The sequence below is a fragment of the Cyanistes caeruleus genome, chromosome 19 (assembly GCF_971803275.1).
Source record: "Cyanistes caeruleus chromosome 19, bCyaCae1.hap1.1, whole genome shotgun sequence".
Taxonomy (NCBI): Eukaryota; Metazoa; Chordata; class Aves; order Passeriformes; family Paridae; genus Cyanistes; species Cyanistes caeruleus.
Window position 1 is genome coordinate 3,061,479 of NC_141719.1, and position 14,450 is coordinate 3,075,928.

A 14,450-nucleotide genomic window follows, 5' to 3' on the forward strand; every position below is an offset into this window, starting at 1 on the left:
CCATGGCCACGTTGGATGGGGCTTGGAATAGTGGAAGGTGTCCCTGCCCATGGCAGGAGACTGGAATGGGATGGGCTCCGAGCCTCCTGCAACCCAAACCATTCTACAATTTAAAAACTTGAATGCACAAAATATTTTGCCATCACTCCTTGGTTGTATGTTTTACCACAGGTCCTGCTGTACCAGACAGCTCTGTTAAAGCAAAAGCACATCCCTTGGGCATTCACTAGAAGTGCCACACATCTGATTTCCAAAGGCTGTCAGAGGGAAAAGAGCCAAGGAAAACCATTACCGGTCATTCCGCAGGTTGTCCTCAAAGACCTTGAGCAGCGTCTCACAAAAACTCTCCAAAGCACTGGGGTCACTCTGGATTTTCTTCATGTAGTCAAACAGGCTCTGAGCAGAGTATCTGAGCTGCAACAGAAGGAACCTCCAGTGAAGGACAGGGAAAAGCCACAGGCACACCCCAAGAGGGACTACAGGAGTGCCCTGTCCCTCCCAGCTGAGCACAGCTGCACTGGGAACTCCTCCAGCAGCAGCCACGTGCAAGGATCAGTGACAGCAGGACCAGGGCTATTTCACCTGCACTAACCCATTTTCAAAAAAATAGTTTTGTTTTGTTTTTTTTCTAAGTTTGCTATTGCAGGACAAAAGACCACATTAAAGGCTCATTGTTTTCTTTCTCTCCAAATAAAACATCCTCAAAGCACTATGATTATCCTGCTTCACTTCAGATAATAATAATGCTGTTATGACTCTGAAGGTGAAGGAGCACCCCAGGATTTCACCAAGCAGTATTTATTAAACAGCTGATGGGACTGGACCATGCAGACAAGCTCTTGGGCCATCAGCAAAATCAGGTTAAAAATTACACACAACTCAGAGAAATACTGCCTGATGGATTAACTGCATGAAGTTAACCACCCAGCTTAGCAGGATGGCAGAGGAGGGCTCAGAGCTGCTGCTCAAGGCTCAGCTGGACACAGCCCAGAGGTCACACTGGCCATCAACCAGCACAGCCTGCAGCATCACTCAGCAGCTCCCCACAGTTCAGATGGGATATTGGGAAGAAATGCTTCTCCATGAGGGTGGGGAGATCCAGAGCAGCTCTGGCTGCCCCTGGATCCCTGGCAGTGCCCAAGGCCAGGTTGGACGGGGTTTGCAGCAACCTGGGACAGTGGGAGGGGTCCCTGCCATGGCAGGGGGTGGGACTGGATGAGTTTTAAGGTCCCTTGCAGCCCAAACCACTCCCTGATTCCACGATCTCCAGAAGCCACAGTGCTTGCCAGGCCAGCTGCTCTCTCATGGACCTGCTGAGTGGGATGGGAGCAGGCACAGCCTCTGTGGGAATCCCCTTTTCCTCAGAGGCCTGACCATTTTATCGAGGAAAGAAAATAAAATACTGGATGAGGATGAGAAACGTCACAAGTGTCTTCCCAAAAGCAAATGAGAGGAATCTCTATTTAAACAAAATTCTTTTTATCTAACAAAGCTCATATCATGTTTATGGGTTCCTCAGTACCCAAAAGAAACATTTTAGCCTTAGCTCAAAACTCTCAGCTATTTTCCCAAAGCTTCAGCCTGCAAACAGCACAGCCCAGCAATCCTGGGAAGCAGCACAGTCTGAAACCTTAACACTTTGTTCTGTACTGAAACATCCTGGGCAACACAAGAGTACAGATATTTCTTTTAAAAGGTCAAACAATTTGGAGAAATTATTCAGTTATTGAGTTTCAGAGTAATAGCCAAATCTCAGTAAAATCTGTACAAGGCAGCTGCAATGAACTGAACCCAGTGTGGCTCTTTCACACTCCTAAAGTGACACTGGTGTGTGTCCCAGTGTGCCCAGTTTAAACTGGGTCCTGACACTGAAAGGTCTTCATAGGATATACAGTTGAAAGAGGTATTTCCTGAAAATTCAAGATCTGCTTAATTATTATATAATCCCCTTTAAAACAATCTGTGCATTTAAGACTATTATAAATAAAGAAGAATTATTTTGTCTTAACACCTTCCAAGAGCAGAGATCAACAGGCAGAAGAAATCCCACCTCAGAAAAAAATCTTAGGTGGTGTCATTTTCTCTCCTATTTCTTTTGTCTCAAACTTCCTCAGATATCTCACATCATTTTTTTTTGAAGGAAGCTGAACGACTCAGTGCTTTCTCTGCACATACAAAGGACTTGAAAAGGCAAGAAAGGACATGAAAGTAAAGGGCAACAAGCACAGCTCCAGGTGGGGTGCTCCAGAGCTGTGCCAAACCAAAGCAGAGCAGCAGGATCTCAGAAACTGGAGAATGAGGACAGCACAAGGAATTAAACAATACAGAAGCACAGGTGTGGATAATCCATCATGTAACTGCTTGGGAGATTGAAAATTGGGGATTTTTTTCCCCAGTCCTGACAGAAACTTCAGCACAACATGACATGGACAGGCTAAATCCTCATCTCCTCCTCAGGTGAGCTCCTTTTGTCCCAGGCTCAGTATCTGAGCTGTAACCTTAACTGCTCCTGAGTCTTTGCAAAGAAGAATATTTCCAAATGTCTTCCTCATCTCCACAGAACACAAATTCTCACTACATCAAACGTGTGACATTTACCTTTCCCTGGGGTTCCACGAGGACTGGGAAAGGAAATTAGGAGGGTAATGGGCTGGAACTGGGACAACTTTGGATACAAATGTGAGAGGAGGCCTGAGAATGACCTTGTTCTTCTGAAACAGCAAAGCCAGGGTTTGCCAAGGCTCACGTGAGTGCCCCAGCACTGAGGGCAAGAGCAGATCCTGCAGTGACAGGAGATGGACAATGCAGAGTGCTCAAAGGCACCCCTCACCTGATGCCAGAATCCAAATCCTGAAGATTTAACCTCCTGAAGCAGGGCACAGGTAGGAGCAAGTGCAGCTCCAGCAAGAGAGGCACTGGCAGCTCTGGGCAGGTGCCTGGAGTGGTTTCCACACAAACCTTCATGAAACCATTCCCAGTCAGCTTTGCAGAACAGAGGTACAGCACTCCTAAAAGCAGTCTTGAGACAATAGGTGGGACTGATATGGTCAAAAAGAATTAGCTAAGGCATCCAGTTTGTAACAGAGCATCTGTTCCATCCAAAATCTCAGCCACCCATCAGTGATTAAGACACCTGATCCACATCCAAGGGCTCTGGATTGTACCTTGCAGCAGTGATACCTTACATGAAGTAGGAATATCATAATTCACACTATTTTTTTACTGCAAGAAAAGAATGCCTGAGATTATTCTCAAGTGTATTTAGTGTATTTAGCTCAAGAACTCTCAACCAAGAAAAGCAGATTTTGTTTCTTCCACCAAATATGCATTGATTTGCATACAATTTGTCCCAGTAACCAGATGTTTTAGAATATCATCTACTAAGCTCCCAATAATTTTGTTTGTGAGATCTAACACAGTAACACAACTCTGGTACTGCCTGGGAGGAACTTTAAGAGTTCAGAATATGTTGTTCCCTTTTTTTTTAAAAAAAAGGCTTTACTTACAATTTCTATACTGTTTTAAAATACAATTTTCACTCTTTAGAGGGGGAGGGGAATCACGGGACATTCTGTGCTTCAAAAAAATTTTTGAATGTAATGTAGTTCAACAATAATGAAATTATATCAAAATTATATCCTGACCCTTGCAATTGCAGGGTTTGTGCACTGGAGAAAGAATAGCATTGTACATCTGATCTGCACAGACTGAGGGGTTTTATGCAGCCATAAGAAATATGCATCACTGTGGGCCAGATGTATAATTAGAAGATTCTTTTACACAGAGAAAGTGCCCTTTGAACCATGGTGATGGAGCAGAGTGCCAAATCCCACAGGGAATGACATCTTCTGTTTTTCCAGATCACTTCCAATGCCTGAGCTACAATTCTTCCAGCAGCCCCACTGCCACCAAAACACTTCAGAGACCCCACACGGCTCATTCCAGAAAATCTCTTTAAAAAGCCAAACAAAGAACTACTCTTGCTAAATATACTGCAGAGCAATTTTAGCTGCAGCTAAACTGCCACTGACCATGGAATTACAACAGAGCCTTTCTCCTGTTAATTCCCTGAGATGACTAAAACACAAACTGACATTTGAACTCAGATTATCTCGCAGTATATACAAGAATCTTCTTTCTAACTTCCATGTCCATGTGTGCATGTGCACAGATACTTCTGAAGTGAGAGAGGGAAGAGAACACACATATTACTGCAAGAACACATATTCCAATAATCCTTTTCCTCCATCCAAGATTTTAAAAAGCTGCTTCTTTCATATGGATTTAATAGGATTGTTCTTAAAATTTTCTATCAGTGTTTTAAATCACACTCTGGATATTGAGCAAAGAATGCTAGAGGTTTTGTCAGAGTACTCTGAATACCAGTCATTGTAAAACACATCAATTCTAATTTCTGTATCACATTTTAGATATTAAAATTAATTCACCACACACATATATCCCCAAGTGTAATTCCCTCCCTCACCTTTCTAGCTGACTCAAGAGAGAATTGTCATCTTCTTTCCAAAACTCTCGAATATTTAGCCAGAACCAGCCTTTAGTGTTAGAGGAAACTGGAGGACCACAGACAGGTTAACATTTCACAATTTAAGTTTCCCTTAACACACTGGAAGATGGTAACAAGGGAAGGGAGCTGCATGTAACTAAACTGCTCCAACTTTTCATAACTAAATGCAACTGGGACTTAAAAAAAAAAAAAAAAAAATATTGAATAAGAATTTTCCTCTGACCCCAGCTAGCAGCCAGAATGTCTGTTTCTCCAAAACTTTCCTTCTTTTTATACTTAGACAAATAACTTTGGTTTTGGTGGAGCCTCCTATAATTAACTGTGTTTGACTGAAAGCTGAATTTCATGTGCATGTTTGCTATTAAAGAAATCTGTTAAGAGTTATTGTCTATCTGATAATTACTGTCACAAACCAACACACACATGTTTTCAAAGTTTTAAAATAGCTGTTGCCATATAATTAGTTGCCATTTTAGAAGCATTAAAATGCTCAGAATTGGTTTAAATACAGGAGACTGCACAGAAACCGAATACTCTGCTCCATCAGACCCAAAGGCTCAAAGACATCTCTTGAACCCACAGCACCAGGCAAAAAAACATCACTTGGGCAAGTTGTGACTGACAAGGGGAAGCCATGGGAGATAAGCTCCAGGTGGTTTTAACTCCTTCTTTCTGTGACCCAGCAGGAGCTGTTTGTTCCCCCTCCACAAAAACTCTGTTTCTCAGCACTTTTCACTTTTCTACCAGTTTTCTTAATTTGAGATGGAAATCTTAATTAGAAACACTCTTAACCACTGTTGGGGTGGTGACTCACAGCCTCCTCCTCCTCCTGTTACAGGACTACTGGGATTTAAAGACTTAACTGATAGTCTAAAATATTCTGTTACTGGTCTGATATTTCCCTGTGGTGTCATATTGAACCATGTCCTTACCCCAAAAAATGCCTTCTTATATTTTACATCTTTGGCTACAACAAATCAAAAAACATTCTAAGCCAAATATCTGGAAACCAAGAGTTCTGAAACAACCAATCCAAGTTGTCATAGAAGTGCAGAAGGATACACTAAAATTGTAAGAAAGTAGGGAAAAATTTGGCAGCATAGCAGACTGCCAAAGCCAGTGATAAAGAGATTGTTCATGCCAGAAGAATGAAATAAGGGTTGCAAAACTCAGAGGATTGAGACAGACATTTGAATGATACTTCTTTGTAATGGAACTTCTGACATCTCACTGGTATTTCAGCAGAAAATGTATCAAAAATAATTAAGAAAAGAAACCTGAGCATAGTGTTAACACCTATTGACAACTGCCAGTTAACACCTTGCACCAGGTGACAAATGAACTGGCTTTCACCTCATTTCAGAAGAGCAACCCCCAGGCACTGAGCTGAGGGGCTCTACTTGTGATCCCAGCTGGGAGGGAGGGTCAGCACATTGAATTTGGCTGGAACTTGGCTGGAATTTGGCTGGAACTTGGCTGGAACTCTCAGGTCCTGCCAGGCCAGGAGAGGAGAAACCAAGTGCCCTCACTCCTTGTCCCCCGCGCGCTCAGGGGAGGGAAGGGAGCAAGTCGAGATAATGACACCTTTCATGTGAAAGACAAGAAGCCCAGCAGGTTTAAAAGCAAACAGGAGTGGTGCTCTCACCGTGGTCTCTGTCAGGCCCCCCACAGACACAGAGAGCCCCAGCAGCACGTAGTACTGGTAGGCTGGCATCCCCAGCAGCTGCGTGATCCGAGGGAAAGCTTCCGACGCCGCGTTCCAGTTCAGCGTCTCCTTCTCCGACCTGAAAGGGGAAGGAAAAGAATCATCCTGGTGTGGGTGCACTGCTTTTCTTCTCCCCACATTGCTCCTTCACACCAGTGAAGGAAATCAGGTCTCTGAATTACCTAAGTGTCAAATCAGACATTGGTCTTTGAGCATAAGGGGAAAACACAAATCAAAGCTTCAGCCAGTAAAGTGAAGGAATCTTCAAATCCTTGCTCTGATCCAGGTACAATGGGAACTGCAGTTTCCCTTCCCCAGGCACTTTTGCCTCCATTCAGAAATCAAGTTTCTTTCTGCAGTTTCATTCTGTGTTCTCTCCCACCAGCAGCTACTCAACAGCTGATCCAAGGACAGACTGTGCCAGGAAAGGCCAACACACCCTCCCAGCACTGATCAGCAGCAGCCTCAGGTTCCCCCAAACTCTGAGCTGGATGTTCCTCACTCCCATCAGGTATCAGAATCACCACTCAGGAATGAGTTGCTCTCACTCTTGTTTTAACTAGGAAGTTCATCTTGGAAAACTACTGTAACAAGAACTTTATTAAAACAATGCAATTCATTAAAAACTATCATTTTGATCAAAAATCCGGTTTTCCAGTTGAGGGAAAAAAATATGTTCATGCATATTCATAGGACAATTCAATGAAATCCTGACAAACACCACCAAATACTCCTCCATATATATATTGGGCATTTGGGCACAAAAATTACATCAGCTTGGTTTAGGTGTAACTGTGTGCATTTATCTTTTACTTTCATTTAGGATATTTTTCAATACCTTACCTTGGAAATATCCTCTCTAGCTCTTCTCGATGAGGGATGTGTGGAACTGGAGGCTGGTCAAAGTGCAAAAGGGTAAGGAACACAGATCCTGCATGAGCTCGGAATTTATCTATTTTTTCAGCTGACTGTTGAGCCAGCCAGCACATAATCTGCTTGCAGCTATAAAGAAGAAAACAATTAATCAGAACATTTAAGCAGTGGAATGTGTATTTAGATTTAAATTGTTTCAATTAAATGAATAAGAATTATCCTGCTAGGAAAGTATTCTGGTTTAACTGCTCAGAATGAACATAAAAGTGATTTAAGAGATCCACATGGTGACAGAATCTTGAGGCTTTATCTTCTACAGATCAATCAATCAAACCCCAGCATGACATGAATGTTACAGAGTATTTTACCCACCTTTTATACATATTGCCCCACCTTTCATACAAAAAGATAACAAAGTGCTTTATTAGCAAAGGGCTTGGCTGAACTGCTACATTTCAGATGGAAACAGCAGAATTTTGAGAAAAGCACATTTTGAAGTACAATACTGCACATGCAGCAGAGGACAAGCTCCCTCCTACATCTCACATATCCCAAGTAAATCACTCCTTCAATTCTGCCTCGTTTTTAACAATATCCTATTTTGTTTCTGTTGACAACTAAACTTTCAGCTACACTACTGTGTCCCACAAGGCCCTTTACCCTTTAGAAAGGCCACTAATGATAGTAAAACCAGCTAAAATCCCTTACTTACACCAAGACCCAGAATATTTAGACAATGGAATCCAGCTGGCAAGAATGCTTTTCTCAGTTCCATGTGGACAATCTGGGTATAAACAGATGAACAGGAGGAAGCCCCTGAAAATGGGCACCAGTGAGCAGTGTATCCTTAGAGAATCCAATACTTTCCTTCTAGATGTCCTTCAACATTTGCAGTTTTTAAAATTAAAACCCAAACCATGTGTATGTTCACCTAACCACTGGCACACTCTGTCTACAAACTAATACCACTATTAGGAAAGTTTTGCTGCAACTCAAGCTATGTTTCAAAAATGGTACTTATTATTAATTCTTTTAGTATCAGGAGTATTATATCATGACATTAAAAATCAAGAGCTCAGTGTAAATTATTTTTTCTTTATTTCCTTACTAATAATTCTGCAAAGAAACGAAACCCAACTCATGCTCACATTTGATCACATTCCAAATTAACGATATGATGCTCTGGATAAGTGGGCAGGTTTGTTTTCTGGCTCAGGGGAAGCACCACAGAGGTGGCAGGTTTAGCTCAAATCCCCCAGCTCTGCTGCATTTCCAGGGTGAATTGCCACCCAGGTTCTCTCAACACGGTTTTCCCTCTGAAAACCAGATGCAACATCCTCCATATCTGCATGGACTGTCCAAGATCTGTACACTCCATAAAGAAGTGAGCACAGAGTGTCCAAGCACTGCCTTCCTGGAGGGCCTGGATGGAGCTCTGAGACACAAGAACTGCACATTACGTACATGTTGGCATTAATTAGCTCTGCCTCGTTCTGCACCAGCAGCAGCGTCACCTCCATCAAGCTGGTCATGGCAGCTTCACGCACCCTGTGGAGACAGACACACATCAGAGGAGCTACAGCAGCACTCATTTCAATAAAGACACCAGCAAAAATTCATAATAACAGAAGAAATGACCTCTGAGAGCAGTTCCCATATTTTGGGAGGACAAGGAGTATCCAAGCTCACATTGCACTGAGGGTCCAAGAGTCACCGCTGCAGCACCAGCCTGGTTTTTATTCCAGCCAGATGTCACCAGGCTCATTCTTTATTTTAAGAAGGTTAAAACTGATAATGATTAGAAATATTTAGTGTGCAAGTAGATGTATTTAAACTTAACTGCTCTGTCTGCTTTGAATTATTTTCTGAAAAGGCCAACCCACATCTGACACTCAGATATTGAACTGTTAAGACTGTCACATTCTTGTCAATTTTCAAGCTTAATATTTCCAGCATTAAAAACAGTTGTGACTGTTAAGACTGTCACATTCTTGTCAATTTTCAAGCTTAATATTTCCAGCATTAAAAACAACTTGTGACTCAGAGTAGCTTAAATCTGCGTGCTAAACAATAATTAATTTCACAAAATATTTGACCAATGTAAAATAAAGTTGTGCTTGAAGCGAGTCTTATCTAGATAATGATCTGCTCCCTTCAAAATGTCTAAATACAATCTTAGAAAAAAAGGTGTAATTTCAATTTAAAAATAATCAGTATGCTTGTTTTTTGTCAATCCACGAGTTTTTAAAATGGTTTCTTTCTTAAGACAAGGGCAATACCTCAGTGGTTTACATGACCCTGCACAAGACCAAGTCCTGCATTAGTAACTCAGAGTAATGTCATCCTTTCTCAGCAATAATTTTTTTAAAAAGGAAAAAAAAAAAAAATTTGAAAAGGCCCACCAGCCTTCTATGAGAAGAAATACTCCTCTTCCTGATTTCCAAAGCAATTTGAAAATAGTTGCAGGTGCAATCTAAAACTGGGCGGGACATTTGTTATAATGGTAAAAAAGGTAAATTACATCATTTTTTCCAAAGCAGCTTAAAACAAGTCTGGCAGTCTTTCATCAAGGTTGTGTTTTACTAGTTTTTTTGTATTGTATCTGACTTAGATATTCATGTCTAACACCTGTAGACAGATCAGACATGTCCCAGCAAACAATCTGTCAAAAGAAAGGTAAAGTTTGCATATGCAGAGTCAAATTGGTGAAACTTTCCCACGACTCTATTAAAGAAACACAAAAATTACACAAAAATTACACAAAAAAGACAAGATCTCTCCAGAGAAATGGTATTTCTCTCCATATCTTTCCATCTTATTCACTGGTTTAGAAGAAACAGAATGAGAAAGCACTGATATTTGAGAGGCCACAAAAGCCTTCAGCAGCCAGGAGCTTGCCATGAGAAAGGATCCCCCTTCCCCCTCTGATTTACATGTTTCTTGACTTGATTTTGGCTGGAATTGCCAAAAGAAACTAAAAAAAAAAAAAGTATCTGGTGCTCAAAGCGCATTTGAATTTTAATGGATGTTGGGAATTTAATTTCCTCAGGATTTCTTTGAAAGTTCCACTATGTTTTGTTTTGAAATGAAGACACAGACGAAGGATAAACAATAGCTGTGGGGAGCTGCAGTGGGAGCTCTCAGATGTGGAAGTTGAATACCTAATTACACTTAGCCATGTCCTCATCCTCCTCAGTGTCTCACCTGGCTTTGAAAACACAAAGCTCAGTATCTCTTCCTTTTCTTTGCCTCCCCACCCTGTATTATTGCTCTTGCATTTTCTGTCAGCTACACCCATTCACCTCCCTGCTGTTCCTCTGGCAGCAGGGAAAGCCAAGCTCCTTCCTTGTGCAATCTGGACTGACCTGCTCCTGATCCTCACTGCATCCTTCTCTTCTAAGGAAATGTCAAACACCTCCTGATCTCGGATTTCGTGCCCTGTGTTAATATTTCCCTGTTGTACAAAGATTTTACCAGCTGAGAGGTTGGATACCACTACAGAAAACAGGGAAAATCCAAACACACAAACCTCAGCTAGGGCTGAGAGCAGTCTGGATTATTTGTGCCATGAACTTTTCCAACACATATGTAAATATTGCAGTGAAGTGCTGAAGGGACAAGACTCAGCAGTTACAGAAGTGCTCAAGAATAACATGGCACAAAGTACCTTTCTTCTGCTTTGTGCTGCAGAACTGACACTTCCCTTCCTGTGCAAAGACAGAGAAGCTATTTATAATTACTGCAGCCCAGGCTGGAACTGGTGAGCTCTGACACTGCCAGTGACTACAGAGCACAACCAGCAAGGTCTGACTGTGGTTTGATCATTGGCAAGGAACAATCCAGCATGAGGATGTTGGAAAAAAAGCACAATCACAGCTTTTCTCCCTACACAAGACAAGAGGTGGTTACAGGCTGTGCTGCAGCAGCTTCCATCCCATATGGTTTTTACAAATGTATTTCACAGCATCTGCCCCGTTTGTGCCCAAGGAGGAACCCTGCAAAGGGAAATGGCATCATAATAAACTTTTTCTTTCCTGTTTTAAAGCAAACCTGAGGCTACCAAATGAAATAATGACAAAAAATGAAGTGAAGACTGAGTAGGACAGAGCTCTAAAAAAACACAACAAATCTGAGCCTCACCAAAGAGCTGCCAGTTGCCAGCACGTGCCACCAAGCTGGGCTTGGCCAGGCATGGGCACAGCCACGTTCCTGTTCATACACCACTCCTGAAAACACCCTTCCAGGAAGGAGGTAGTGACTGTCTAAAGCATTTATTTCATACAAACACTGCACAGATATGATTGACACAATCCACTCAAACACCCTACGTGACTCAGCGCTGCTGAACAAGAACTTTTTCAAGAAACTGGGAAAATAACAAAATTTTTTCAACCAACAGAATTATTTCTTAACAATACTTTTCAAGCACTTGCCCCTTCCTGCCTGGAGCAGAACAAAAGCAGAGCCAGACACTAGATCTGAACTATCAATAGGTTGTTAATTTAAAATCCTGAACACACACCTATGTACTCTGAGATACTTCATGCAGCTGCCAGACAGGTCAAATACATTTATTTTACCACTTCATTAGCATACCACACAAATAGTATCACCCACAGAGTAAACAAGGCTGATTCTTCATATCTAAAAGCAACATATATCTGTACACTTTCAAATTAAAATTATGGATTCAGACAATAAAATTAAATGGACTTTTCAAAACCAGCATTTTACTCAAAATTAACTGCAAATAAAAGACACTAAAATTACTCTATCACATTCATTTAAAGAGTTCATGGCATCTCTATACTGAGTGTTACTGCTCTGAGGCTTCTACACAGCAACAAAAATATTTTACATCTGCAGATACTGGACTTGTTCCTGAATTTACAGGAATTTTTACAGGAATTTACAGGATAATTTAATGCTTTTTATTAACAAGTACTACCTCAAGCTGGACATATTTTGCTCATAAATATGTGCAGAACAGAACCCTGACAGGAGTATGTTTGGTTTGTAAGATCCATATTTCTGTGTTGTGTAATTCTACAGGAAGGCATGAATAACATGAACTCTTCATGATCTTTCCCATTCAAAGCTGGCAGGAATTTCCAATCAGTAAGTGCTGACACATCCTCAATTAGAGCTTTGGAAATGAAACACAAACCCAAAGAAGAATACAAGAGAAGAAGAGTCTTTACAGTCATGAATTTTGAAACTGCCTTTGCAGATCACTGTTACTGAAGGAATACAGAGTATTCAGAGGAATGCAGGGTTACACACTGAATCTTCCTTGCATATTAGAGGGAGCTTGAAGACTGAGGAATGCCATGAAAATAAGACTGCTGTAGAATTAATATTACTAAGATCTTATTAATCAAGTTTACTAAACTTATAAATATACCTATGCTACAGATTTCACATCCACAAACATATTCCTATAGACTTATGATTTATTATTGCAGTCTCATATCTTAAATCATTGAAACCCTAAACTTACAAAAGATTTGGTGATGCTGCAGCACAATTGAGAGTTTTTTTCCCTCTCAACACGTTATGCAGCTGCTCCCTCTCCTGGCAAAAAATCCCCACAACAGGAATGTGCAGCAGGAGAGATCAGGCAGGAGCAAACGCGTGGTTTCAAAGAAAGAGAAGTCATGTTTTAAATCCCTACTTTGCAACTGAATACATTCCTAGTATTTACTAATGAATGTCACCCACGGAAGCAGAAAAACTTCAGTTTTGAATGTAACAGTACCCATATTCCCACCTTCTGAGGAAGGAAAACCAAAACTTATCAGCCTCGCCTTTCATTTTCTACTTCTCTCCTTGCTGTGCATTCCTAATTCCTGCCTAGCTCAAATCTCCCAAGGCCTGGAGCTCTTGTTTCTAAGAGGTTTTGAAAACACATCAGGTTTTCATTAGACACCAAACCTGGCCCTGGATTTTAGCCCCACCTTACCATCCTCCAACATCACCCCGGCTGTCGGTGGTGTAGTCGGTCACACCGGTGAGCAGCGTGGCATAAATCTGATCAACGTTATCCCTGCAGACATATTCCTGCTGGGATCCATCTCCCTTCACACCCATTGTCTGGCAAACCCTTCAAAAATAGAGGAAAAGAAGGGATGGGAGGGAATTAAGATCAAGCTTTGTTACACTACTTAATAAAATTCCCAACACCCGTAACGTCCTCTACACATGCAATGAGAATATTTCTGTGCTGGATCTGACCTGAGGATTTCTGAGCAGTGTTTGGGTTCAAAGCAACACTGGCAAAGCTAAGATCTCAGCAGGGAAGTAGGCTGCTTTCACATCTCTAACACTACAAAAAGCAACATGCTTCAGTATCTGTCAGTCTCTGAACTCTCCTTGAAGTCAGGAAGAAGAGCAAAGGGCCAACACAACGTGCATTGAACCTGATATTAAACTTCTTTACCTTGAAGACACAGGGGTTTTAGCAGTGTAACAGTTATAGAGCATAAAGTATTCATGTGTACTATTAACTGCACTGTGACATTCAACATAGAAAATATTCCTTTAAATAAAAGGTACGATTTCTTTAAATCAATACAATGTTTTTAAGATTGTGGAAAAAACATATATTCTTCCTCCTCAATCAAGCTCATTAAATTGCAGCCCATGAGAAAGGCAAATAATAAATTATACTCTAAGCAGTCAGTTAACTGATAAAAAACTGACAGCACCATCAGAGTTGTAGTCCATAGTCAGGTGTGTGGTAATCCTCTGAATCAAAAATAAATTGAGTGCTGGAGATGCAGGCACTCAAAAGATGTGTGTGACAAAATAACTGATTTCAAAACTCATGGCCCCAGCAGAATGAACAGGAGAAAGCTTCTACAGAAAGATTTAAAATTAGACAAAGGCAGGGATGAGAAACATACTTTGCAATTGCTATTAAGGCATCTCTCCTGGATTCAGCAAAGCTCACGTCTCCAGGGGAAATTACTGTAACTTTTTTTAAACCTTCCAAAACCTGAAAAAATACAAAGATTGAGATATATAAACCCAAAGCATTTTTTACTATGTTAAATTTAGATATCATAGCACAATGAGTTCAATCCTGTACGAAAGAACCAAGCAGGCAGCAGAGTTTGGATTCTCAGCAGGAGTGGCCTGCACACCTCTCTTTCTGCCCCTGGACCAACATCCCATAGCAAAGGGATAATTCAACCTCTGAATTTTCCATTAACACTACTAAAGCATTAATTATCAGAAACTATGGCAAGCTCAACTCATGATGATTTTCTGTACATTAGCATTCAAACCCCTTTGACAAAGACCTTTAATTATGATCATTATTATTTATTTGTTTTACTGTCA

The 14,450-nt window shown here is 41.1% G+C and overlaps 1 protein-coding gene across 1 annotated transcript in view; it reads right to left on the reverse strand.

The window, feature by feature from the left end:
- The window catches only part of TBCD (tubulin folding cofactor D), a 114,636-nt gene that overhangs the window by 12,387 nt on the left and 87,799 nt on the right, over positions 1-14,450 (reverse strand). Inside the window, exons 29-34 of the mRNA XM_086857208.1 lie at positions 14,012-14,103; positions 13,069-13,209; positions 8,571-8,654; positions 7,077-7,235; positions 6,174-6,312; positions 293-414 (exon numbers count right to left, since the gene is read on the reverse strand). Coding sequence (XP_086713334.1) covers positions 293-414; positions 6,174-6,312; positions 7,077-7,235; positions 8,571-8,654; positions 13,069-13,209; positions 14,012-14,103 — 737 coding nt within the window. The remainder of the gene's footprint in view (positions 1-292; positions 415-6,173; positions 6,313-7,076; positions 7,236-8,570; positions 8,655-13,068; positions 13,210-14,011; positions 14,104-14,450) is intronic.